This window comes from Epinephelus moara, chromosome 10 (genome assembly GCF_006386435.1).
Source record: "Epinephelus moara isolate mb chromosome 10, YSFRI_EMoa_1.0, whole genome shotgun sequence".
NCBI lineage: Eukaryota > Metazoa > Chordata > Actinopteri > Perciformes > Serranidae > Epinephelus > Epinephelus moara.
Window position 1 is genome coordinate 8674280 of NC_065515.1, and position 26772 is coordinate 8701051.

Here is a 26772-nt window from a genome sequence, read left to right on the forward strand (position 1 = left end):
AGAGGTGAAGTTAATAATGAGTGATTTTAGATGTTAAAAGACAAGCCAGTGAAGAGTTAACAGTGGTCAGTAATGACTGTATATCCTGAATAAACATGTCTAAACACAAGTTCACATTCTGGGGACTCTAGTCTTAAAGAAATCTGCTGCCCTCTACTGGCTGGCTGCAGAACAACACAAATATTATACACAATTTAATTACTTTTTTTTTTTTTACATTAGATGTCACAGTCACAAAGCGCTACCTCATGTCTTTTGTCTTATGGTGAATTATATGATGTTAGTAAGACATTCAATGTATATTAACAACAACACTGGTCTGTTGGGTTGTTGTTTCCTGTGCGTTTCATTCAGGCTACACCTACACCTGCTACTCTACAAATTAGGCTGCAATATTGCAACACACCCAAAATCACAGGGCTTTTAATCAAGGGATTCAATAAAGTGATGATGAAATGTTGTATGTCCACTGTACACTATGGCGTCATATTGAGTCCAGATATAGATTGTTCAAGGTTTGTTAGTCATTTTACACTATTTGCAGTGATACGTGATGCTGGAGTCAGAAAGCCATGCATTTTAATTTCATATTGGTGTGTTACTGGATTAATTAAAGGTATACTATATAGGAACTGCCAGTTAGTGTGTGTAAACAGTATCACCAGTGAAATTTAAAGCGAAAGCCGACCCCAGATTGGCATTTTGCCTTGCCGTATTTCGTTTTTTCCTGGCACTGTGTCCATGATACTTGTAGCTTCCTCTTGGATGTGTGCTGAAGAAGAGAATTAGAAAATCCAGGCAGAAGGCAAAGGCCACCACAAACTGAGAGTGGGTCACAATGATGATACACTGTTTTTTTATTTCTGTTTCTTTAGAAATATCCTGCATAGTATACCTTTAACGAAAGCCTGTCCGTTCAGCAGTGAGACAGTGAATTCAAAATTCTTGATGTCTATAAGCAGGTCAGTGTTTGGGTTAGTAGATCTAATCATGGCTGTGAGATGAGACGGGTTAAAGGTGAGGTGATAAACAAGGTGAGCTGCAACATGTAGGCGTCACGATGACAGTCAAACGAACAGGAAGCACAAATTAACATCAAGGAGGGTCGCACAGCCAGCATGGACAAGTGAATTCATAACTACTGATGTGGCAGACTTCAAAAACTGCTCTTAAATAACACCTTGATTCACTTTGCTCATCGTCACTTGGGTTTATTTATGTGTGGCCTCCTGCAGTTAGACAGAGGGAACTTTACTCATGCAGACACAACGATAAATAAGAAAATAACCTGCTGGGATTTGTTATAACATTCTCCTCTGCCATGCTTTCTGCTGGACAGGTACAGCTTGTTCATTCTGCCATGCATGTGCCCGTGTGCCAGTGAAGGAGCTGCCACAACAGTAATCAAGTGAGGTCCTCAGATAACACTATTGTTGACGTGAAAATCTGAACCATGTAGAAGTTTCCAAAATCAGCAAAGCTGCCACAACCTTTGAATAAACAAACATATAATACTGAACTCTCCCCTAATGTGTTGAAAATCTGATACAGCCTGACTCAGTGTTTTACTCCACTTGCACAGATCTGATCGACTCCATCAAATGTCTGCACCAGTACATACCGGTCATCCTGCATGGGCCTGACATACCCAGCAGACAGGATGTTGAGAGAGAGAATATTGGGGTCAATGATGGTCTCATCAGCTTCTGGGGTGTTGCGGAGACGACCTACGAAAACCAAAGTGCCTCAGTTAGAACAGCTTGTACACAAGGTAACACCACAGCTGATGGGATGTTTGATTGTCAGGGTAAGAAAAACAAACCTACCCACAACAAGCTCACGTATGTCCCTCCACTCCATGTCCCCTCCTGACTCATGTACAATGGTAACAGTGATTCTCCTCTGCAGGCCCTGTGATTGTCAAAAAACACAGGCAGGAAAGAAAGAAGAAGATTTGTGGTTGTGTGCAGTTCATTTAAAAAATTCCAAATCTTATATTAGCTCACAGTGTGACTTACCTGGTGCAGCAGGAATGTGCCATGACAAGGCATTCCTCCTCTGTGGTCCACCACAGCAGGGATGTAGCTGGAAAGACACAGATGAAAACAAGCCTCATTAGTACATGTTTGCTAGGTAGGATGTGTGGTCGCCTGGCTGGCCCTGGCTCCTCAGGCAGGTAGCAAAGAGTGGGGGTGGCCAAGGCTATTCAGTGAAAGCTAGTGGTGCTTCTCAAAGTCAAGGAAGGATCCTTAAACAGCTGAATTTTAAGGAGGCTACATCATCAAATCTTGCCAAAGGACTGTTCCAGTGTCGAGGAACCTTCAAATTCTAATGAGAATTTTCAAGGATGCATGTGTGTATGCTCAGCGGGCATTAAGAACCCACAATTCTTTGCACACAATTTGCCAGAATTAAAGACAGGGCCTCTTCAGTGACGCTAGCTTGTTCCAATGTGTCCTCACTGAACGCTGGGAAGAAGCCTCTGTAAGACCCAACTTGGAGGGACGTGTACTACCAAGGAAGCATCCTTGACTTTGAGAAGCATCATGGGACACGACACATCCCTAATGTCACTGGAGCTGCAGTGTTGGAGGGTCACAGAAGACGGAGCTAGTGATAACGGGATGGTGTCCTCTAAGGTGCTTTTCAGGTGCGCTCTTTTTGGCCTCTGTGTGAGCTCAACAGAACTCTTGGGTCCACTCAACTGTATGACGAAGGATACAATAGAAGGTTTGCATACAGGAAGCATTTGTTTATGGCCTTTAATTACGGACCTTTTAATAATTACAGAAATTCAAATTTCACCCATGTCTTTTCCTTTTGTACAAAATTACTCAGACCCAAGGCCTCAGTAAAACAAATCAATCATTCCCCATGATCTATTATAGTGCACCTCCTATTGAGCCTCTTGACATGTGTAGACAAATTTCACTAGGCATGTGTTGTGCCCATTGATATGAAATGAAATGATGCCGTGACTTCTCCTTTCAACCTCTTTGGGGACGGCACCACTCTTTGCATCCTGTCTGACAAGTTGAAGAATCCTGATTAGAGTGACACCCCGTGTGGCTCTCCAATCCAGAGGGTGCAATTAACTGTAAAACTAGTATTGAGGTACTTGCAAATCTACCAAAGGACTGGGCCAGGCATAGACTCAATAAAACTGATTATCACACCGGTAGAAAAACCTCACCTGTTCAGAGACACAAGGTGCAGCAAGGGAGGGCTGATCTGTTTCTGGTTCTCCTGGTTATATTTTGCTTCCCTTTCCCTTTACAAGCTGGATTGTAACAATACTAGAAAATAATTTCATGGAAAGCTCTGCCAAATCATCCCAAACTGAGTGCTTGGCGAGGGGTGACACAGGATACTCACTCTCCAGTGGCCTCCAGCTCGCAGATCTCAAAGAATACCATGAGATCATATTTGCAGTGACAAGGTCCTGCCTGCGGGCGGGTCATCGCTGTCAGCTTGGTGGCAGGAACTGTGTTAGAGAAGGAGATAGAGAGTGTAAGACAGGTAGGGGGGAGACAGCAGCAGACTAGAGGCTAACAGCAGGGAGCTGCTCTACACCTACAGAGGAAAGAGAGAGAGGAAAGAAGAAAGGAAATCAGTGATGCAGGGGAAGAGAGGAACCACTCAGTCCTGTAGAAGGAGCTCCTTTCCTTTAGCAGATTAACTGGCAACTCTGCAGTCCTCTCTTAAAGGAGAACACCACTAAACTTCATGAGAGAATCTTTGTTTATCTAGGTAATTTCAGATTTTACATGTGTATTCATAAACCTTTGCGAGCTCTGGCTCTGTGGGTTCTGACTTTGAAAGACGGCCCTTTGTACTAACAAATATACCCCGTGCATGGGTGCAAGTATATGCACAAAGTCTTTGAGCAGTATTTTGTCCTTGTTGTTGAGCGTCATTGTTTTGTGGCAAGTATTAAATCTACGGAGGACAACAAATGACTTAAGTATAAATAAAAAAATAAATAAATGCATAGATAAATACAGGAATAAAAAAAACAAATAAATCTGAAAATAAAAATTAAAATAAAAGAACAAATTAATGCAAATATGGCAATAAATAGATAAATACATAAATAAATAAAGGTTGATAATTAAACAGTACATAAAAAATATCTTACATTTATTTCTAAATTTTTGTACAATCACATTTGTTTATTTCTGCATGTCTGTCTTCATGTTTGTGAGGTAGGATGTTCTAAACTCTGCATTTATTTTTTTATTTGCATTTATTTATTAATATCCATATTAATCTCAGCATTTATCTTTTCTTTACTTTTTGTATTTTCATATTAATTTCTTAGTGTATTTATTGATACATTTATTTGTTGATACTTATGTCATTTTTCATCCTCCATATAAATTTTGTCTGACACCTCATTCCTCCAACTGAAGGTAGTTCCCAAAAGGAGTTAAGAGTTGCATGAAAAAAACATTTACATGCAGTTTAATCCAAACTCAAGCAAACATAATAGTATTTTATATGTGTTCTGCACATATATATCTGCACAATGCACAACTTTATCATCCTACTGTAATGTGAATTTCTCCTTCTGGAGATCAGTAAGTCTTATTTTATCTGTATAATATATACATATACCGTATAACTGACTGGCTACTGTAGCAGAAAGGCACTGTGATCCATTTCAACAAGAGCTCAAAGGAGGAACTGCAAGGAGAATCCACCACGCAGGTCAAAAGTCAACACAGTACACCAGAGAGCCGATCCAACTGAATCCTGACACCAGAAAACTATCTTTTTATATCAAATAGTTTTAGTTTTAAAACTCTCACAGGTTCTACTAATCAGTGACCAGTAGTAACCGTAACACAAACTATAAAACATACTAATTATTTCTTCTGTTTTGCTGTCACTGCAGCTTGAATCTCTCTAGAAAGAAAGTACTTTGAAATAGTCGTCAGTTCATTAAATGTAATGCGGCACAACAGTCTCTTGGCTTTGGAGTATTTTTTAAGTTACACCAAGATACACACTTGATATAAAAAGGCTTTCAGTCACAGGATTCTCTTGGATCCGACGTCAGTAACCAACCCGGCTTCTGAGCTTTAATAACTGAACAGATAGAGGTGGGTGGTGCTGTCGGCTGAGCTCGCTCGTTTACTTCCAGTAAGAAGGAAGCAGCCACGCCAGCAGCAGACAGAGCGTGGCCTGACAGCGAGTCCACCAGCGCCCCATTGAACACATCTGGGACCAGGTATCGGATCAGGTCCAGCGATTTCTCCCGGCCCGGCGAGGCGTCAGAGTCAACTGCTCGTACCCAACAACATGAAGCTAAGATGACATGGCTTGCAGGGACACCAGTACAAAGACAATACAACATGAATAAATGGTGGAATTCAAAGCAAAGTGACTCTGCAAGGAGTTTACTTACCTGGTTTGGACAGAGGCATCACTCGTGGGAACTGTCTTCTGCAGGGACGTAGTGGACTGGGTGTGGAAATAACAAAACATAATGTGTCATTTTATTAAAACACAACCACATGCATCAAATCTATAGCCGCATTTCGACCCACAGTTACTGGAGCTTATAATTCCAGGGACAACTATCTGCGTTTCCACTGTGGCTACAGACCCGTGACCATTAGGTGAAATAGTTCGCTGACGTGTGAAAAAGCAACATAACAGGAATCAAACTGCTGGCGGTTGAAGGTGATTACACACTCTGCAGTCTGCAGTTCAGTGTGCTTGCCCATTTCATCTACAAAACCTGTTCAGAAAAAAATACGTCTTTGGTTTGCTTCACTGCAACGACATCTACTGCTGCATAACCTTACTGCATGTTGGATATCAAAGACCATCTGTCGCCACAGTAAGGCCCAAACGAGGGGTAGAGGTTGAAATCTTTCCCTAGGAATTGGGACACCACTCACTACGTCACAGTGTCGGTTACGTTCACACATACGTAACTATTTTAAACAGGAAGCTGCAAGCCATCTACATTTCCAACTGGCATCTACAACGTAACGGTAACGTTAGCTACTATTATGCTTGCTACAAATGTACCATTAGAGTAATAGGATATGTACGACAGGGGACTTCTGCTAGCTAGCTAGCTAACTAACCAGCTAACATTACGAGGCAGCATAGTTATACTAGCCGGCGTGTTATCGTAATGAGAAAAATCCGACAATTTTGCAGAACAGGACAGATGACAGACGCCAGATGGTGCGAGCTAGCTAGCTAGCTAGCTAACGAGCAACCTGACTACAGTAACGTTAGCTAGCTGGCTAGCTTTCTGTCAACTCCAATCTAGACATCATAAATAGCAATAAAAACTTTTTCCCCGTCTCTTGCTCGGTGGTAGCCATGGCGATGTCTACCCCTCGCTGGCAAGTCGGCATCTGAAATGCCTTGCTCCGAAGGGCTAGTGTCATACCCACTACCCCTCGTTATGCCCCCTACCCGTACACGCAAAAAGGAATTGGGACACCCCTACCCCTCACGGGAACGCGCAAATCTAGGGGTAGGGCTAAGGGGTAGGGCTAAGGGGGGGTATTGGGACAGGCCCTAAATCATCTGTTGAGTGCTGAAATGTAGAACATGACTGCTGTGAAACTATCAGAAAATAAAAATAACGTTTTATTTCTCTAATTCATGGCTTTCTCACGGCACCACAGCCTGTCTTTTTTCTTTCTTTGTTTTTTAAAATAAGTTGGGGGCCATCAACAAAACCTAATTTACTAATAAACCTAAATCGATGCTTAAGCACTTCCTTATTTTATGAACAAAGTGATACACAAGTTGAAGCAGCAGCACTGTGTGTTTCTGACCAGTCAGCGACAGTCGTCCCTGCAAACAACACCCTAAAACAATAACATACTCGGAACGTAATTTAGATCCCTGTGGTCACAATGCAATGAGTTGCTCAAATGCTTCTAGTCCCTGGGAAAGTCCCTGTGGTCGACAAGGTGTGCAGACTATGTGACTTCTCAGCCAGGTACCTGATGATGTCTTTGCAAAGTGGGAGGAAAGGCTGTTTCTGGTAGTGTCCAAACACTTCAAACACAATTGGCTGAGTCTTGATGTAGTCGACAAAGGATTTGGTCACTTCAACAGCAATCTATGAAAAGCAACACAGTGATGTTAAAGCCCTTAATGAAAACCTGCAGCAACAAGTCATCATTGTAGAGGATCTGTCTGATGCATCTTACATTCTGCACATGGTAGAAGCCGAGAGGCGGGCCGCGGCCTGTGTTCTTTAGGGGTTCGGTGGAGAAGGCCTCATCGTGGCGGTGGATGAAACTGAAATCAATCCAAATTGAATCATTTACATGTGAAACTGTGAAAGGAACATAATAACAATCATGGGAAAAATGTACAACTAAAAACTCACTTGAACTGGCAGAAGATGTCAGCATATTCTGCAGAGATGCTGGAGGCTTGCAGGACCGTCACCCTGAAGGTAAAAATGTTACCGATCCTCAGGTGCTCCAAAGTCGTGTCAAGCGTTCCATCCACACTCTTCAGTGGAGTCTCCAGCTCATCCGCACCAGCTGTGAGGAAAGCAACATAAAATCAGACACAGGTTGAAGCTGGCATTCTGGCAGGGCTGGGAATCGGTACTCCATATTTTTAACGTATCGACCGAAATAATCCAGTGCGAAGTTGTGTCAAAACTTCTCCAGTCACTAGTCATATGGTTTTGCTCACTGCCAATCAACACAAGCATTCTTCGATTTAATGCAACATGTAGTTGGCCCATTTCTGCAGCAGCTACAACCCATACAGCTGTGGTGTGGTGCAGTCGAGCGCTGTATAACAGTTGTAATTTGCAGTTCAGCTGGCTTCAAAACAGTCCATGGTTGCAGCCCAACATGAACCATGACTGAATGAGGTTTTGCTGGGATTTGGGACACTGATCTAGGCTGATTTGGGCCAAGTATCACCTGCTCCCTGCTTCGACCCTCAGGACTGAGTCCATCATGAGTCTTTCACGCAGAAAGTCTGGGGCCAAGTGGTACACTACACACACACCTCAAACCATGTATCCATTCACTCATATAATACAATTACCCGCACATGTGTTGTTGTTGACCTCATCAGCTGAGGGTCCCAGTTCTGCATTCTGCCCCTCCCCCTCCACGATACGCAGCTCCTCCTGTGAAATCCCTGTACGGGACAGTCCTACTGAGCAGGTTTCAGACTGGAACTGCAAGGTGCAAAACAGACTGGTTAGCTGGTTAGTGTGTACAGGTAAATCCAGTATCGTCTACGTATACTGACATTCTCTACCTTTTCATATTGCTGATCCTCAAATGAGATTTTGGCAGTGCCTGACTGCCTCACTCCTGAGCCGTAGTCTGGAGCTTCCTCATCAGCTGGAGGGAAACACAAAGCACCTTCACTTCACTCCCTCAGGAAGTCACACACAGCCTGTCCTTTCAATCCCTCTTAAATAACTGAACTGGAGGGGAAAACAATTCATTGCTCTCCATTGATGTTGTATTGCCTCTTTGTCACTTACACCTGCTCGCAAACAAAACAAAAATGTCTAAAAGTTGCTGTGAGGTGTGATGCACTACTAACGGGGTAAAGAATCTAGAACTAAGTTTTTACAGGCTTCCAAACCAAAAAACTTTTAAGCAACCAAACTTTTTAATTAACGTGAAGCATCAGCAGGAGGATGGGAAACCTGGGATCCATTAATGGTGAGGCTGAGGATCCAAGCCTTACCTGATATGGCCTGCACCGCCACCCGGAGGAAGCCCTTCACTTCGCCCTTCTCGCTGACGATGGCCACACGGTGGACGAGAGGAACCGGGTACAGCAGGTTACTTAGATAAACAAAAGCCCTGGACAGGAGGCAGAAAGAGAAACAAATGATAAAAGATTAAAAACAGCCCAGCTGAGGTGATTATCTCACAGTTGATAAAAATTTGACTGGACTGGACAACAGAACACAGAGCTGCAAAGCAACCAAACAGAAGCTGGGACTGCTCTTGCGATGGCCATGGCTGCCCTTTACTATCGCTTTGTGGGGGCTTTTCCTCACCATCTATACATAATGACATTCTCAGGACAATTATGGGTCACATGCAGTCTTCCTGAACTTTTGTATTGTGTTGATGAAAGCTTGGTGAGGCTAAGGAGCATGTGTGTAAGGGTCATTCTTTAAATAATTGCAAACAATTGGAAACCAGCTCTTTACTAAGCTGGACAGCAGATGATTTCCTCATGAGCAATTCCTGAAACAATGTTTTCTTAGCATTGCTTAATGAATATACACCAGTCAGCCAAAATATTAAGACCACTGGCAGGTGAAGTGACTAACTTTGATAATCTCGTTAAAAGGCAATGTTCTGCTGGTTCGACCTTTGGTCAAGGCATTCATGTGGATGCCACTTGACCAAACCTAAACACTGTTGCGGACAAAGTACCCCAGTGGTAGTGGCCCCCCCCAGCAGGAAAATGTGTCATGCCACACAGCAAAACCTGCTCAGGGATGGTCCAAGGAACGTGACGAAGAACTCAAGGCATCAACCTGGCCTCTGTATTCCCCATATTCAAATCTGATTGAGCATCCGCAGGACATGCTGATATCCCACTTCACAACCAACGGGTCTCAAAGGATCTGTCGCCAATGCCTTGGTGCCAGACACCACCCCAGAGATCCTGTGTCCATGCCTTGACATGTCAGAGCCAAGTCCGATCCAAGGAGGCCCCACCATGGATTGGGCGTATCTCTGGGGTACTGCCATGTCCCACAAATGCTCAATCAGTTTGGGGACTAGAAAATTTAGAGGCCAGGTTGACACCTATGGCCCTACCACCATAGGGGAGTGCCGTTGCCATGAGGGGTGTATTTGGTCTGCACTGGTGTTTGGGTGGGTTGAGCGTGTCACTGTTTCCACAGCAGAAGACTGCATTGTAAGAAGATGATCCGTTATTGACTTCACCTGTCAGGGGTTGTAATGTTTTGGCTGATCGGTGTATGCTACTGCACTAACATGTGCATCGTAAATGTGCCTCAATATGAAAACACTACCCTACATATCAAATGTACAGAGCCAAAACAAGCACTTGAGGCACTTTGCATTAGATTTGAAAATACTTCAGGGGAGGTAACAAGGATTGAGTTTTGAGAATATAAATGCACTGCACTAGAAATGTTCCTATTTCTTGGTTTCTCAGTCTCTAGTTTTTAGCTACAATACTTGATCTTGCAGTCGAGGACCACATTTTCCACAAGCTAATGGGGGTAGACATTTAAGGGTGGAGAGTGTTAAAAGGGAGAGGCTTATGACAAGATTGGTGAGGTGCAAAGAAGGCATGCTCAGGACAAAAAAAGGGTGAACAAAAATGCTTTCAACGTCTTGACTCAAAGGAATCAAAAGCAAATGGAACAGAAATCATCATACGGAACATGGCTCAGCTTGAATAAAAACTGCCAACAGCTTGATATATATCGTATGCTACACCAAAAAAACCAACGAATGACATCAGAAATCAAAGTGCACCTCCTGGGTCGAAGTGCTAATTTGTGCAAAAGAGGGGCACTAGTTCATCATCAGACGTATTCAAGTAAAAATTGACAAAAAAGGTCAAAATGAAAAGACTTGTGCTCTGGCATGCCTAAAAGAGACAGCTGCAGTAGAAACCAGCTCTTTCATCTTGAGATTTTGAGTCTTCCTTGAACACCACTTTGCTATTCGTATGAATCGTTTCCAGACTCTTTCAGGTTTCACAGCAGGCTGAGAACATTTCGCTGTGGGTTCCTGTGTTATGCAAATCAGACCTGAATATACTCCATGAGACATGTCAGTGCTTTGGCGAGTGAATGGTCTTCTGTAAAAGCCGCTCGATTGCTTTTAGCCACACATAAGTGAGACACACACCTCAAGCAGCCGTTGATCATCAACTTTGCTTGGATTTACATGGAAACAAGTGGTATGAACCGACCCACCCTGGGCTGACACAAAGGATTTTTTTTTACAAGTAGAATTTGAATATGAAGGAGAAGCTTTTAAGTTAGTGTGAAAAAAAAACAGCAAAGGAAAAAACAAGGAAAATCAAGCAACAGTCAGATTTGATGAGATTAAAGATAGAGAGCAAAAGATAAACCTTGAAGCCCAAAAATGTCTACTCCGGTGTCCACTCAGTATCATGAAAAAAATCTGTGTAGTGGTTTGACATTTGAGAACATTTGTGTCTCAAACATGGGACACAGTGACAGTGACAACTGAGACAGGGAATAGAAACTTAAGTGGATAGATTGAATTGGTGTTTTGATCAAGCAGGAAGTGTTTAAAGCTGGAGCTGGTAACTTTTATAAAAGTAGGTTTTTGTCATGTTGATGAAACTGTCACTATATCCACACAAAAGTACATGAGACAGATGATCTGTGAAAAAAAAACATGGCCCTCTTCCTCCTTGAAGTGCTTCCAATGGCATTTGCAAGAAGCCACCATGATGGATGGAAACAACCAATCAGAGCATCAGGTAGCTGTCAATCACTGCTCGTGAGCTGCAGTCAAACTGTCAAACTAGGCAGCACTGATCAATAAATCAAAATTCTGCTCCCACTAGGGTTGGGTTGGGTATAGAGTTCTAATTCTCTGCCCAAGTCCAACTGGGCCCGACCCAGCCCGCTGGGTTTGGGCGGGGCTGCTCTGTAATGTCTCATTTTTCCAACAGCCTTGAATCAGGTTGGGTTTTCGCCAATTTACCAGTGTTTCGTTTATGCCACTGGCAGTTCCTGTGTGTAAATGGCAGGAGTTTATTGAACTGAATCAAGAGAGAGAATAAGGAGAGAACTGCGACTGAGAGTAGAAACGTGACGGAACAACTGAGAAATATAGCGGAGGGTCGGGAGAGATACTTTTACAGTAGAAATTTGGATTTTTAATCAGGTTTGGGCTCAGGTCATGCTTGGACAGAAACCGTGCCAGTTCATGTAAGGTCGAGCCTGAGTTTCCCGATCAGGGCTTTGGTTGGGTGCCACACTTGGTAATGCCTACCCACTGAATTATGTTGATGTGAACAAGTACCGAATTATGTTAAATCCATCAGTGCCAAATTTTGGGACTTGACAGTGCATCTGGGTGAGATGACTGGGTTAAGACAAGAGGCAGATGTGCCCCAAAGCACCCAGAAGCCTGAGAGCCAGTCACAGAGCATCATGTGAATGGTAGCCATATTTTTTTTCAGAAACATACTTCAGTGTACTAACCTGGAAATCCAGATGCCACGCCCCTATCAAATTTGAATTTGCTCTGCACAGGGATCTGGCCCCGACGAGCAGAGCCCGCTGAATCGCTAATCGGACCAATCAGATCAGTCTATCTGACAGAGGCGGGCTCTGGGCGGGAGTAACATGATGAGGACAGCGCTGCACCGTAGGAGTCGAAAAGTAAACAGCCAAGATGGCAGCTGCCGAAGGACCGCGTCCATTCCATTTAGCTTTGGAAGAAACACTAAGCCAACTACACTTATCTTTCTCCTTGAGAGAGGAACAGAAGACTGCCCTAGAAGCCTTCGTTTCCAGGAAGGACGTTTTTGCTGTTTTGCCAACGGGATATGGCAAAAGCATAATATATCAGTTAGCCCCACTGTTCGGTAAACAAATGGGGCTTAGTGCAATGAATATGTCACCTTGTTTTTTGCTCTGATTGGCCATCGTGTTATCCAATTGCATGTGGCGGCATTTGAAATGCCTCAGTTAGTGCCGCCCCTTGGGTAGGAAAGGTGTATCGGTGAGGGCCAGACTGTCTGGATTTCCAGGCTATTAGTGTACTGTTTAGCTGTAAAATGAGAAAGTTTGTAACTGGCCGCCATGTTGGAAGCAGTCGAGCAAGTACCAAGCACCGCCCACCTAAAGAGTTCACTAAAATATGTTTCTGAAAACATCTGAGGTGAGAAAAAGGCAATGCAGACTGACATGATTGACAGCTGCATTGGAGACACCTCGGTTTTCATTCAGCAGGTGCATTCTTGCAAATGCCATTAGGAGGCAGAGTGACATGATTTTCTTCACACATTATCAGTCTCCTGTGCTTCTGTCTGGATACAGCAATTATGACAAAAACTTTTTTATATAAAAGTTACCAGCTGTAGCTTTCAGAAGATGAAATGAATTAAATTCCCACATTGGTTTTCAAATCTCCGCTGAAGCTATCTATCTAAAGTACCCCAATATTAAGATTATTATGTTACAACAAAAGCTTACTTGTCCCAGCTGGACAGTACAATGATGTCTCTTTGTAAACCTAAAAGACACTCTCGACACTCATATGGTTGCAGAAACCTCAATTTTGTGCATGTACTGATGCACACAGGGCTTTGAGGACTTTGTGAGAGCACTCTTGTACTGTATCTGTGTTGTGTTCTGTATTTTCAAAAATGCAGTTTCATTTGTGCTGATGTCTGTCGAGGGAAACAGACCCTGTGTCTCAGCGTGAAAGAGCTAGTTTCCTCCACCAGCATGCTCCCGAAACCTCACCAACCTTCCCACTACACTGAATAATGGTGAGCGGTCGTAAAAGGGATCCTGGCCTTCGCCGGAGCCTCGGCAGAGCTCTCCCTCATCATCATCATCATCATCATCATCATCATCATCATCATCATCCTCTCCCCCGAGCTCCGAGCACGGGTCGTCCAAAAAGATATCATCGTCCAGGTCATCCAACTCCTCCAACTCCTCCTCCTCCCCTCGACCCCCCAGCTGCGGGTCAGCCAGCTCAGTAATTTCAGAGTTGGAGAGGGTCGGGGATGGGGTGAGGTCACTCATGCGCTCGCTCATGCATGTGTTGAAAATGGGGTTTCTGGTGCAGCCAGAGACATGGGAACTAGGTTAGAACAGTTAGATAGAAAGCACACACTTGTTCAAACAAGAAGGGCAGTAGAGCACCATATGGTCCGGACCACAGGAGAAAACCTTCCTCCCTTTCAGCCAAAGCTTTCACTGACCGTTTAGTGTGTACAGTGAAGACACAGAGAGTGTGAGACAAGCTGCAAAGGTTGATAGAAGTGTTTTATCGCCTTTGCTGAGAGTGCATGTACAGTACTCAAAGGGTAGCTGTGGTATTTTAACAACCTGGACCCTGTTTTCCCACGTTTTTGTACAGTAACTTTTGAAAGCAGTCCAGTATTGAGTGAGAGCGGCTGCACTGTAACCAGTCGGGACATGTTCAAACCGTCAATGTACGTCCACTGAAAGTGTTTTTGCCACTGACAACCTCAGAATATTATTCTTAGTAAATGGACTGCACTTGTAGAGCGCCTTTCTAGTCTTCCAACCACTTAAAGTGCTTTCACACTGCATGTCACATTCACGCACACGTTCACACACTGGTGGCCGAAGCTACCGTACAAGGTGCCATCTGCTACTCATGCACTCACACAGCGATGGAACAGCCATCGGGAGCAATTAAGGGTTCGGTACTTCAACATGCAGACTGGAGGAGCTGGGGATTGAACCGCCGAACTTCCAATTAGTGGATTAGCCACAGCTGCCCAAGTGTCTGAGAACATTATAGATAAGATCCCTACAGAGAGACCTGTTGTTAAGTAAGATCCTTTTTGTTTCTGAGACAGCCCCGTAATCGCTATTGTCAAACGCACCAGACTCCATTAAAAAACCCCGGATATTTTATCATCGTAAAACACGTTTCCTTCAAAGTCAACAGAAACTAAATAAACTCACAAAAGCTGTCTTGGTTCCTCTTTCCACTGTTCCAACAAACACAAACTCTGGTTTGGTTGAAAAGAACATTTAATTCACCAAGTTAGATGTGAAAATATACTAGCGCTATACATGCTAAAATCAGTCTGGTTGGTTGGGCGATAGCGATTTCAGAGCTGTTTCTGGTCAAGCAAAAAGGATCCTTCTCCTTACCAAAAAGGTCTATCTCTGTCGGGATCTTTTCCATAATGTTGCCAGACACTAAAAATAACAATCGGAGCCTGTCAGTAGCAAAAACAAACACTTTTAGTGGACGTAAAGTGACGGTGCAAAGATGCCAGGAGTGAACACATACTGTAACAATTTCCCATGAGTCACTTAGGGGGGATTCACACCAGGAGAGTCCGGGGTACTCGGTTCGATTGGGTGGGGAATGCCGAAAAATTTCACACCTTCATCTGGTTCGGTTCACTTTCACACTGCACTTTTTAAAGCGCACCAAACTGCCTGGACAACATCACGCAGTTACAACAGCTGCTCATTTGGGGGTGGTATTTCCCGAAACGACCAAGAAGAAAACCCAGCTCATTGATTGGCCAGGACAGAAAACAGAAATCCATCCCCGTCAGCCGGCTTGGTCACCACAAAAACACTGTAAGCGAACCGCACAATGATTCACTTGCAAGTGAACCGAGACCCCCAGTTTTCAAGCGGACCAGGGTTCGCTTGTTTGGTCCGCACCAGAGCTCAAATGAGCGTTCACACCACTCCAAACGAACCGAACTATCCGTGGAAGCGGACCAGGATTCGTTTAAAGTGGACCAAATAGCGCCAGTGTGAATGTGTCCATCGTTTAAAGTGGACCAAATAGCGCCAGTGTGAATGTGTCCATAGATATAAAACCATGGGAAAATAGGGTCCAGGTTGAAAAATACCAAAGTTAGCCTTAAGTGTACCAAACCGTGAAGATGATTATTGACACCCTGTAGAAAAAAAGATTAGTTTCCCCAAAGGCCAGTCACTTCAAGGTATCACAGGAGCCAGATGTGGTTCAGCAAAGGTTGAGTGTGTTCATGTATTCATTCAAACCCCTGACCAGCCAACATCTGTCACTGATAGATAGTGGGAGGTTATTCATTTACTTTTTTTCCATTTATTTATAACTTCTGCTTGTATCTGCTGTAAATTAAATACATATATATGTCACATATAAAACCACATATTTTTTATATATTTTAATATATAGAATATCATTTTATTATTCATATTTATATCTATAAAAATACATAATACACACATCATGGCTGCCAGAGTTGACAACTGGATTTCTGAATATTGTGTGTATAGTCACCTCTCTCTTTTTTATTTTATTATTATTATTTTTTTTTACAGATTTTGTCTAATTTAACTTATATTTATTTCGTAAAATTGTTTTTTTTAATCTGTTTTCTCGTCTTCCTGAGGATCAACGAAGACGCATCATTAATATTTACTTCAAACTATCCAATTTAACCTGGCTTCTAGAATTAAAAACTGATCTATAAAAGACTAAATTCATATAAGTAGCATTTAAATACAGTATAACAATAATTCCCTGTGGATCCCTCCACCACCGGTGTACTGAAGCTATCTCTACTGGTAAGCTTTAAGAGTGCCCGTGCACTGTAAGGACAAAGTACACACACAAAAAATAAAAACTGCTACATCCAACTTCAGTTGATTGTTGATATATCATTTATCTGGGGAACTAAATTTCATTAGATGTGGTGCCTCTGGCCACATATGCCAGCATTACTCATTTATTGAGTGAGCAACAGAGAGACAGAAAACGAGCTGACAAACAACATATTTCAGGGGGGACATTTTTCAGATTACTGCTGAACCATTTTTGATTGTCTTGCAGGAGCTAAATGACATTAAAGGCTCGGTGCTGGATATTATGTAACGGGGCCGTGTGACTGTGTGCAAGAGAGACAGAGCTTGGCAGGGAGATTGGGAGGCTGTGTGCCAGAGTGGGAGAGAAAGAAAGAGCAGGCTTTGAGTAGGAGGACTGAAGAAATGTCAATCTCAAATGTTCCTCAGATGATTTTTTCCCCCCATTTAAGAAAACACGAGCCAGGCAACAACTAGCATGTACTGATCATTTCAATTGGTTCTTTTGTGTTACAGCTAAGAGCCCATGTTCAGGAGAAATATATTCACACTGGCTGCCAGAAACACAACAAGAGTCATTCATTATTGAAGCACAGAAAATATAAAGTAGGAAACTGTCAATGTACTGAGTCAAATCAGTTATGAGAAGATTATGGAGGATGAATAATGACTTAAATATCAATTAATAAATGAATTATTGTATAAATAAATACAGAAACAAAAGAATAAATAAATGTTATAGAAATATGTAAATAAATAAATGCATAACTAATTAACATACCAATAGTATTTCAGCATTTATTAATTATTTTATTTATTTACCAATTTATTTATTTATATATTTACTCACTTATTCATTTATTCTTTTATTTACTTCCTGACTTATCTGTTTATTTATTCCTGTATTTACTCACACATTCATTTATTATTTTCTGATTTATTTACTTATTTATTCCTGTATTTTCTTACACATTATTTTTCTGTATTTATTTAATTATGCCTGTATTCATACATTTGTATTTTTTGTACATTTATTTCAATTTTCACAATTTTTTCCTTGTATTTATTTATTTATTTTTCCAGTATTTATTTATTTATTTTTTGTCAGTATTTATCTAAACATTTATTTATTTATTGATACGTGTGTCATTTCTCATCCTCCATAAGATAGAGCACCAGTTTATTGTAGAAAATATGTTCAGTTAATACATTTAAAAGTTGTTGGTGCACATTTGTGATCACCTGTTTGGATAAATGAATCCCAGTAAGTCCTTTATACAAATACAATTTTCTGTATCAGTCAAAAGGAGATATTTGATGACAGTAATGCACTCAGAGCACAGACTGAGAACACCAGACTTCAGTGTGTAACAACAGAGACAATGTAATGAAGTGGGCTGCAGACTACTCTCATCCTGGTGTCTCAGTCATTATCTGTCCATCAGCTGACCACATGCACAATATGTGGTAGTAACAGCCAACAGCCTTCCATTATCCTGAAGTGAATGACTAACACTGGGCTTCTGTTTGCTCACTGCTGTTGACCTTTGTATGAGTTCAGTGTGAATGCCATCCTGTCCTGTTGCTACACTCTACAGGGCCAGTGGTGTTCAGCATTTACCTGCCGACCAGACGGAACCAGGGGAAGCGGTCGTAAAAGGGGTCTCCTCCGGTCATCACATTCTCACCGTCTTCAGTGGTGTTGTTGGGCACATCGGCAGCACGATCGTACATCTCTCTCATCAGATCGAGCCGCTGCCTGCAAGCAGAAATGTATCCCTTATAATGACTTTTTAAAGTTTTTTTTGTTTCTACTCTTTATTATTATATTGCGTGACAGCATATAAGCATATATGTTGGTCTTAAACCTTTTATAAACATTGTAGTGTAAAGACTTGCTAAGTTACTGACCTTAGTTTCTCTAATGTCCAATAGTGGGTGGCTCCATTTTTCTGATCCTGCACCTCCACAGCCACAATGGTGCGTGGGAAGTGTCGCTTCTCTCTGTCCTTAGTTGCCTCTGGGGGCAACAGGTCTGGAGGCAGGGGAGAGTAGAGCGTGTCTGTGAGCAGCACAAACTGGAACTGGACCTGCAGAAAAAAAAATGGTATGATCAGAGAGCCATACTTTAACATCAGTCTGTGGGTATATGTTCAAATGACAACATGTCAGACCTTCTTCTTCAGTTCCACACTAATGGCGTTGGCCTCCTTCAGGAAAATGGCGTTCCCCCACAACAGGTCACGGAGAGAGGTGAACTGGTAGCACCGCCACTTACGGGAACTCCACACAGCCAGCTCTCTTTCCCTCTCTGTCCATTGCACTGTGGGCAGAAAGGATCACACATCATCACTCAGTGAGGATATGCTTCGAACAATATAGATATTAAATGACTCCAATAATTTGCACTACCTTCCTCCTCTGGCTCCTCCTCTTCTTCAGGGGCATCTGGGTAGTAACGGTCCACTTGCTTCTGAAGAGCCTCCAGCTTGCTCTCATAATCCTACACGATGAATTAATGAAGACCCACGTCAACACAAGTCACTGAAGCCCCATTTCCCCCAAACACTTTCAGTATGGTACCTCTGGAACCAAAAGTACCCTTCAGTGTGAGATGATGCTGGCCTACTTAGCAGCCATTTCACTGTCATGAGACAATTTGTCTAAAAACATCACTGTATAAAATGACCTGTAGTGACCTCTAGGATAATCACAGCCACATGAAACGTCACAGCCACAAACTAGAGACCTGGAGCATTCAGAGGATGTTTGGCTTTCATAGGTATTTTAAAAAATTGGGGGTTGCTCAGTTTTTTTCCAGAACAGTGGAGCTTGCCATCTAATCGCTGAAAAATGCAATTCTTCCAGAAATCTCCAAATATCAAACTTTTTTTGAAACCAAATCACAGCATGTGAGTTCTTTAGGGTTTTGGTGTCTTAATGTGGAATTTTGGAGGGAATTTTGACCATTTTTATCAATTCTCAAGTGGTAAAAAAATGCTGAAATGTAGCAGCAAATCTGTAACAAATGATATCAGCCCAAAAATTGCTGCAACAACTTATTAGACATAAAGGAGCACGGGAATGCCCATCATATACTTCTAAAAAAGTGTCCTAAAAGGGCCTAACCAAAACACAAAGTTTACGACAGATTTAAGACTAGAAAAACTTGACACACAGTGCTAAACTGCATCTCAAATTAATCATCAGGCTTCCAGCTTTCAGATGATGTACCACTTCCATGTGGCATAAACCGCTGACCTGCTATCTGCCACTGTTCCCCTTAAAAATGACTATGACAGGAGAGAGGAGAAAAGGTTAAATATATACATGCAAATACACATGTATATATATACCTATAGGTATTCAATATAAGACTACTGCAGATCTAGCCACCTGTGCCTTTAATGATTCATGTCAACAGCACACAAATCTGCTCGGTACTGTACCAGTCTCTGCTGCTCCAGAAGGTTGTTAGCCTCCTCTCTTTCTTTGCGATACTGGTCCTCCAACTCCTGCAGCCTGAAGACATAAACACAGGTGAACAAGACGGGTTTGATAGACGTGATGAAACACCTTAAAGGAAATACTACTTTGGCTTTTGCAGCAGTGTTGCAAAGTTTAATGTGGCAGCTATGACGCTTTCAGCTACCAGCAGTATTCCTCTTCTGTTGTCCCTGTCTATAATATGGTGGTGAGACTCTGCCACCTACACAGCCTTTCTTGACAAAGTTGAATGGTTTACTGTTTCCCCAAAGTACCTCTGCTCCATTTCCTGTTTCATGTCGATGCCCTGTTTATCCAGCAGCTCCCTCTGGGCGAAGGCCCAATCAACGGGCTCAGCAGGGGTTTCAGCACATGGGGTCCTCTCCCTCTCTGCCCGGGCCTGCACAGGGTGGTTGAACCGGAACACATGGCTCTTCCCCAGGATGATGCGGTTTCCTTTACGGGATAAGAAGTCAAAGTGCATTTGAACAGCGTATACCACATACATGTTGTTTCTACTGTAGTCACCATGAACACAGAGCAGGGCAGCTTACTGACCTGATTTGAGGACAGTGGGCTCTGTCACTCTCTTCCCGTTGACATAAGTCTCAGCTCCTTCACAGGGCTCCAGGACAACTGCTACTTAGGAACAGAGAGGGCAACATGAGACTTCACTTCCTGTCTGTCAGTATTTAACTTCCACTACTACAAGCCTGGAGAAGAAGATAAAGATGGCTCACTTTCTCCTGTTGGATCAGTAGAACTGGTGAAGGTGCAGTGCTCATCCTTGATGAAGTGGCCGCTGAGGACGATGTCCTGACGGCTGCTGGCGTCAACACGACCTACCCTATAGAAGAAAAAGTGACAATATGATGACAGAGAAAACAGAAATAGAAAAAGTACTGATTTTATATGTCAACTGAACATTCATGAAGGGATAGTTCACCCACAAAAAAAAAGATATGTTTAGACTCTCCATTGAGCATTAGTTGACCATTAAATTTAAACGCGTGTCTGCCTGGGTCTTTGCGAAAAAATATACGTTTGGGGCGTACTGCGCACACGAATGGATATAATGCGGACCCCTATGGCTAAAATTAATCAAGATTGGGTACGTTTACATGTACTAGAGTTGCTCCGATACCAATACCAGTATCGGAAGAGCCTCCAATACTGGCTGAAATGCTGGATGGGGCATCTGCGAATACACAAGTCTATGCACCCATCATAGACTCAGATACTTTGAAGTAGTTACACCATAAAACATGAGTTTAAATCAACTCTTTGCTGCTCTAACACAGCAGCCTACACAGCAAGTTACACCAAGAAACTGGCAACTACTGTTTTAAAGTGGTTAAGAAGGAATTATATTCCAATAAAAAGTGTAATGGGTGATACGGGTCATGTTCACAGCATATTCCATTTGGATCTTCCAAATAAGGCATTAGTCTAATGCACCATTTACCAATTAGGACATGTGGGATATGCCGATATTATTTGGCTTTTACGCCCAGTTCAGACCAAAGATTCGCAAAGAGACAAGTTGAAACAGGCAACTTCTTGCAACGCGCCGTTCTGCAACGTTCTAAAAACCTGCCGGTACACACCAATGCATCTAGATGAGACGGTGACTCATCTAGATGCACGACTTTCAGCCTGAGTCGAGCTCACACCGTTGCAACTTTTCTCTGCAATGTTCTAATTCAGTTTTGTCTCATCGCGGATCATTGGTGCTTTAGAAGCATTCTTATTGACATGTATACCACAACACTGGCCTTTTCAAGACGACGGTTAAGGAAATGAAAGAGGGAGGCTGTGGTTGCCATTGGAGGAAAACTTTGAAAAAATCCTGACACAGGCAACAGCCGTTCTTTTCCCTATTTTAATGCGATAAACTGCAGGTGAGGGCGCGTTAATTGGAGTATGCATGGCTGCATGTGAGCAGGAGTAAGGCCAAAAACATAATATTTTCTTTATGTGAACGTAGTCAGTATTTGCCATTTTTGGATTCTTCGCTCAATGTGGAGGACTGCAAGAACAACAAAGCTGTATTCATAACTTTAACATAACAAGGGGTGAGAAACTGATAGAAAAAATAATATTTTGCTGGTGAAGTTTTCCTTTAAGACATGTAGTAGATTTGCACTTTAGGAAAGGAAGAAAATTCCTCTATACCTTTATATTACCTTAATATTAGATTGTAAAGTGTCTTATAATATCTAACCTGGTGATCCCGTCTTTAATATAGTACAGCAGGCACTCAGACATCAGAGGATCCTCGTTGAGATTCACCAGATGAGGCGTCTGACACAGAACAAGGAATAATTTACTTACTGTAGAAATTCAGTGAGCAATATACATTAATCTTTCATTACCCATATGTTAGTTACAATATAACACATGCATACACTGCACTCCAGAGAGCAGAAAAACAGTTCTCTCCCAGTAACAAACATCAAACAATGGTTAAGACCATGCAGTCAGATTCACTCCCCACAGCTTCACAGCATGACTGTTTAATGTAGTCTCAGTCTGATGTTATGGGACTGCAGGCAAACAGCCATAAATCACTGAAATGGGGGCACTACCATTATCTTTCCCCCCATGTTTACACCCATTGCTGCCTTCAGCGCAGCGAGGGAGTGTTTGAAATGAGTAATGAAGCAGATTTCAGATAACACTTAATGAAAGAGAAAAACCCTCGACTGATCTGCCTTGGCGAGGCTCCTGGTGAAGTGAGACTCAGAACACTCAGAGAAGGAGGCAGCTTTAAACACTTCACAGCTACAAACCTCGTTGGGGGAAAACAGCCCGACTGTGTCGATAAACACAGGCTGGGGCTTTCTAGGGCTATCGGACGGCTTTGGGGTAAATAAACAAGCATTTTAGTGAATTATTTAAATGCTAAGTATTAGATCACAGAGGAGTTTTGCAGATGTCTCATACTTTCTTACCTTCTTGGGAGAGAACACGCCAACTGTCCCGCCATCTTCTCGCATTGCTACGCCCATCTCTGCCAGCAGGGCCTCCCTGTGGATGAAAGTCAGACTCGGTAAAACAAGACGCTGCATGATTAATCTTTATGGCAAGATGCCTCAGTCATTAATAAAATTTATATGATAGCTCTTCTTTTTTTGCTGCACAAATGAGCCCATTGTTCCTCTTTGCTTAAAGCTCCACTGGTAGTTACAACCTGTGGTAACGTGGTGCATGATTTGCGCTTTTTTCTCTGCACAAATATGAGTCATTTTAAGATACATCATTTCATAAACTATAAAAACAGGACTATTTACTATATTATACTTATAAAATATACCGAGCAGACACAACATTCAGACCCCTGACAAGCGAAATGAATTACATTGATCATCTTGTTACAATGCAATTTCAAACTTGGGTCCTGGCATTCATGTGGATGCCACATGATGCACTCCCCCCACCCATACACCTTTGTAGGCAAAGTAAAACTCCCCTCAAATGAGCAACGACACCCACTGATAGCAGTGCCCCCCCCAGCAGGACAATGCACCGTACAAAACCTGCCTGGGAATACTCAAGGTGTCTACCTGGCCTCCAAATACCAATCCGATTGAGAATCCGTGGGACATACCCCACCTCGCAACCCAAAGGACTCAAAGGATATGCCACCAACGCCCTGGTGGCAGACAGAGGTGTTGTGTCCATGCTTTGTCAAGTCCGATCCAGGGAGGTCCCGCCATGGATCAGACTTGGCACATCATATGGATGTTCAATTAGATTGGGATCTGGGGAATTTTTGAGGCCAGGTCGATGCCTTGAGCTCGTTAACCCATTTTCAACAGTCATAGGCTTGGCTTGGTTCGGTTTGGGCTGTCAGCTAAGTGCTTCACAATAAAAGCACCTTGTTACTTTGTTATGTAAAAACTTTTATTGTGAAGGAAATATTGAGTTTTCGAGCAGCAACTTCACACAATTTCTAATACGACTGAAAATGAACATGAAACAGTAAAATAAAGTGGATATCTAAAGTACAAACAGGAGGCAGGGGAGAAACTAAACTCGTCTCGCAACACACACAGCTTGTTTGAGGTGGAGAAGCTTTGTCATCTGGGATTAGCTATGGTTGGTGAGACGTCACCGCTACCCACTTTAGGGCGGGTGACCCTGCTTTTGGACCTACTCCGGAGAAGGACCATCTCCGTTGCAGCTCAGTGCATCTAAACTGATAATGAAAATTCAAATCGGTGTGGCATGGTCTGACTTTGGATTGTCAAAAGCAACAGTGGAAAAGGCCCATTTGTCACATTCCTTGGGCAATTCCTGAGCAGTTTTTGTAGCGTTGCAAGGTGCACTGTCCTGCTGGGGAAGGGGCGGCACTGCCATCAGCGAATGCCGCTGCCATGAGGGGGGGTTTACTTGGTCTGCAACAAAGTTTGGGTGGATGGTGCGCATCAAGAGGCATCAACATGAATGCTGGGACCAAAGAATTCCAAGCAGAACATTTCATTGTAACACAATGATCAGTGTTCTTCACTTCACCTGTCAGTGCTTTTAATGCTGTGGCTAACTGTTACATCTTTTATTCTGCTAGTATATTGAGTTATCTTTAACAACAAAACTCCACGTCCTGTTTTTTAACATGTTTCTGTTGTACACCTGCTGTCTCTGTGTTTCACAATGTATTTGTTTTAGCCCAGACTCTCAAGAAGGATTTTACTAACAGAATAAAATTAAGTAATAAAAATAAAAATGGGATATTGTATATCTCACCTTTCCATTCTAATGGCTTCTGTTCTGCGAAGTTTCTCTTCCCAAGTCTCATTAAGTTCAGCGATGATTTTCTCTGTTTCCTGAGATTTTGAAAAGACAGTGGTAATTAACATTAATACATTTTAAGGACAGGTCTTGTGAACTGATCCCACTGATGAGATTGTTTATTGTGGCCAAAGCTTGATATATCTTTTTCCGCTGTGTCATCGAGCTCTATTGTTACTATTAAAAACATATCAGTGAGCTACACTGTTGCACTGGCTGACACGCTCCTTAATTGAGATGAATGTGGGCGCTGTAGTTTATTCTGAGTCAGTCCCACACATAGTGCATGGTTCTGCCGCAATAACTACTCATTAAAGCACCAAATCCAGGACTGAAAATAGTCCTTAACAAACGCAGTTTACTGCTGTTTGAGTAAAGTTTGTTAAAAAATAAAAGAGGCAGCTAGGTGCGTCTTAAAGTCAAGATAGAATCCTTAAACGGCTGCATTTCAAGGATGCTATGTTATCAAATCCTGCCAAATGATCATTCTGATGTCTAAGATCCTTTGAGTTCTACCAAGGACGGAGTCCTTCGTTCTGAGAATTTTCAAAGATTCCTGTGTGTATCCTCAGCGCTCTTTAAACACTCACAATGGTATGTCCACGATACATCGGACCTGTTCCATGATTTGGAAACAAGGAAAATACGCTAGTAGACTTTCACCTCTTTAGTTCACTAAAATCTGTTTCTGAACAAATTTGAGGGGAAAATTTGGCAATCCAGATGCTGAGTCTTTACTCATATTAGATCAACAAGGACTACTTCTAAAGTTTGTCTTGACTAGCGCTGCCCCCGAACAGTCGACCAAACGTTATTTGACCAGAAAGGTCATTAGCAAGATGTCATTGGTCTACTATTACGAGCTGCACCTTGTCAAAATACACCAAAACCTGTATGACTGGACCATGTGGGAATTTAATTTGAAAGGACAGACACAGGAAGTGGCCACACTCAGCAGTCAGACAGGAGTCAGGTTCATTTCCAGGGCTGGTACCTGCGGTTATTCCACAGGCTAGTTAATAACATGTCGGGCAGGAAATTCAAAGTGTGGGATCATTTTGAGAAGGTGAAGGATGAACCCAAGGTGATATGTAAACTCATCTTCATTGGTCGACTACAAACATGACGTATCATCTGAAACTGAAATGGAAGTAGCTACATGCCCATTAGCCCACAGCGTCATTAACAGGCGGCTCGCTCAGTGTGTGACGTGCACATGTAGATAAAATATAGGCCTATATTAATGAAGGTTCATTAGTACGGTTTTGTATTTCTTGACCTTGAACCAAAATATATCATTTAATAATTAGATTAATATCATAAACATGCAGGCGACTAGTCGACTAATGGCCCTAAATGACGACTATTGGTCGACTAGGAAAATTCTTAGTCGGGGCAGCCCTAGTTGTGACTTTCGTAAGGCGAGGGCACTGATTCATTACCAGTTCTTTGCTTTTCTTTTGAAGATGGCAATATGCATTTAACGTAAGTATTGTAATGTTAATATGATACAACCACATCAATGTCTCCCACTGCCTTTTAACTGTGGTGTGGGAATTTAAGGCTGGATCTTTTTAATGATGCACTCCTGCACGCTCACTAGACTGTTCCATTGAGTGTTCTCCCAGTGCAAGGGAGAAGTCTTGTTGAGTCTCTGTGGGACTCAACTTGAAAGGACCTGTTCTACCATGGAAGCATCCTTGACCTCGAGAAGCAGATATTGTTTTAGAAAGACCTTTGTTGCTGATCATTTCTTATCTCTCTCCCCTTATGTCATCGCTCTACTATCGATTCTCTTCTGCAGGAATAAAATGCTCCGAAACAGTCAAAGATTTATGACTTCAGTAGGAAGACATGGGCCAGTCAGGGGAAGTCAGGCAGTAGTGATAAACAGAATAATAAATTGTTTGTTGAGAATATCCAGTATGAACGTGCAGTACATTTTCACTGAGTCATTGCAGAGTGTGTGTTTTTACAGATGAACTGTGCAGTTTATTATCCAGTGTTCACCTTCAGCCTCTCGATGGCCTCTTCGCTGCCCGGGCTGAACATGATGCGGTCATGAAGACTGGCGATGGATCCGGCACGGCTGGACAAGGCTGAGAGAGACGGAGAGGGACTCATCCCCGTCATGGCATTGGTCACTGTGGAGAGATCATCTCTTTGATTCACAGCTTGGC

At 42.5% G+C, this 26772-nt stretch overlaps 1 protein-coding gene across 13 annotated transcripts in view; it reads right to left on the reverse strand.

Moving 5' to 3' along the window:
* kif1aa (kinesin family member 1Aa) overlaps positions 1 to 26772 on the reverse strand; it is an 81598-nt gene that overhangs the window by 20169 nt on the left and 34657 nt on the right. For 6 of the 13 annotated variants that reach the window (XM_050054522.1, XM_050054520.1, XM_050054525.1 and 3 more), the window contains 23 exons: positions 26603 to 26736; positions 24548 to 24627; positions 22753 to 22828; positions 22023 to 22102; positions 20539 to 20645; positions 20357 to 20440; positions 20074 to 20254; positions 19762 to 19834; positions 18725 to 18815; positions 18487 to 18635; positions 18224 to 18402; positions 17934 to 18071; positions 8713 to 8831; positions 8272 to 8357; positions 8053 to 8188; positions 7373 to 7532; positions 7191 to 7281; positions 6981 to 7099; positions 5411 to 5466; positions 3376 to 3484; positions 2019 to 2085; positions 1827 to 1911; positions 1622 to 1727 (listed from right to left, as the gene is read on the reverse strand). In XM_050054522.1, coding sequence (XP_049910479.1) covers positions 1622 to 1727; positions 1827 to 1911; positions 2019 to 2085; positions 3376 to 3484; positions 5411 to 5466; positions 6981 to 7099; positions 7191 to 7281; positions 7373 to 7532; positions 8053 to 8188; positions 8272 to 8357; positions 8713 to 8831; positions 17934 to 18071; positions 18224 to 18402; positions 18487 to 18635; positions 18725 to 18815; positions 19762 to 19834; positions 20074 to 20254; positions 20357 to 20440; positions 20539 to 20645; positions 22023 to 22102; positions 22753 to 22828; positions 24548 to 24627; positions 26603 to 26736 — 2506 coding nt within the window. Of the gene's footprint in view, positions 1 to 1621; positions 1728 to 1826; positions 1912 to 2018; positions 2086 to 3375; positions 3485 to 5410; positions 5467 to 6980; positions 7100 to 7190; positions 7282 to 7372; positions 7533 to 8052; positions 8189 to 8271; positions 8379 to 8712; positions 8832 to 13481; positions 13800 to 17933; positions 18072 to 18223; positions 18403 to 18486; positions 18636 to 18724; positions 18816 to 19761; positions 19835 to 20073; positions 20255 to 20356; positions 20441 to 20538; positions 20646 to 22022; positions 22103 to 22752; positions 22829 to 24547; positions 24628 to 26602; positions 26737 to 26772 lie in introns of all 13 variants that reach the window. The other 7 variants (XM_050054527.1, XM_050054518.1, XM_050054526.1 and 4 more) reach the window with 4 other exon arrangements.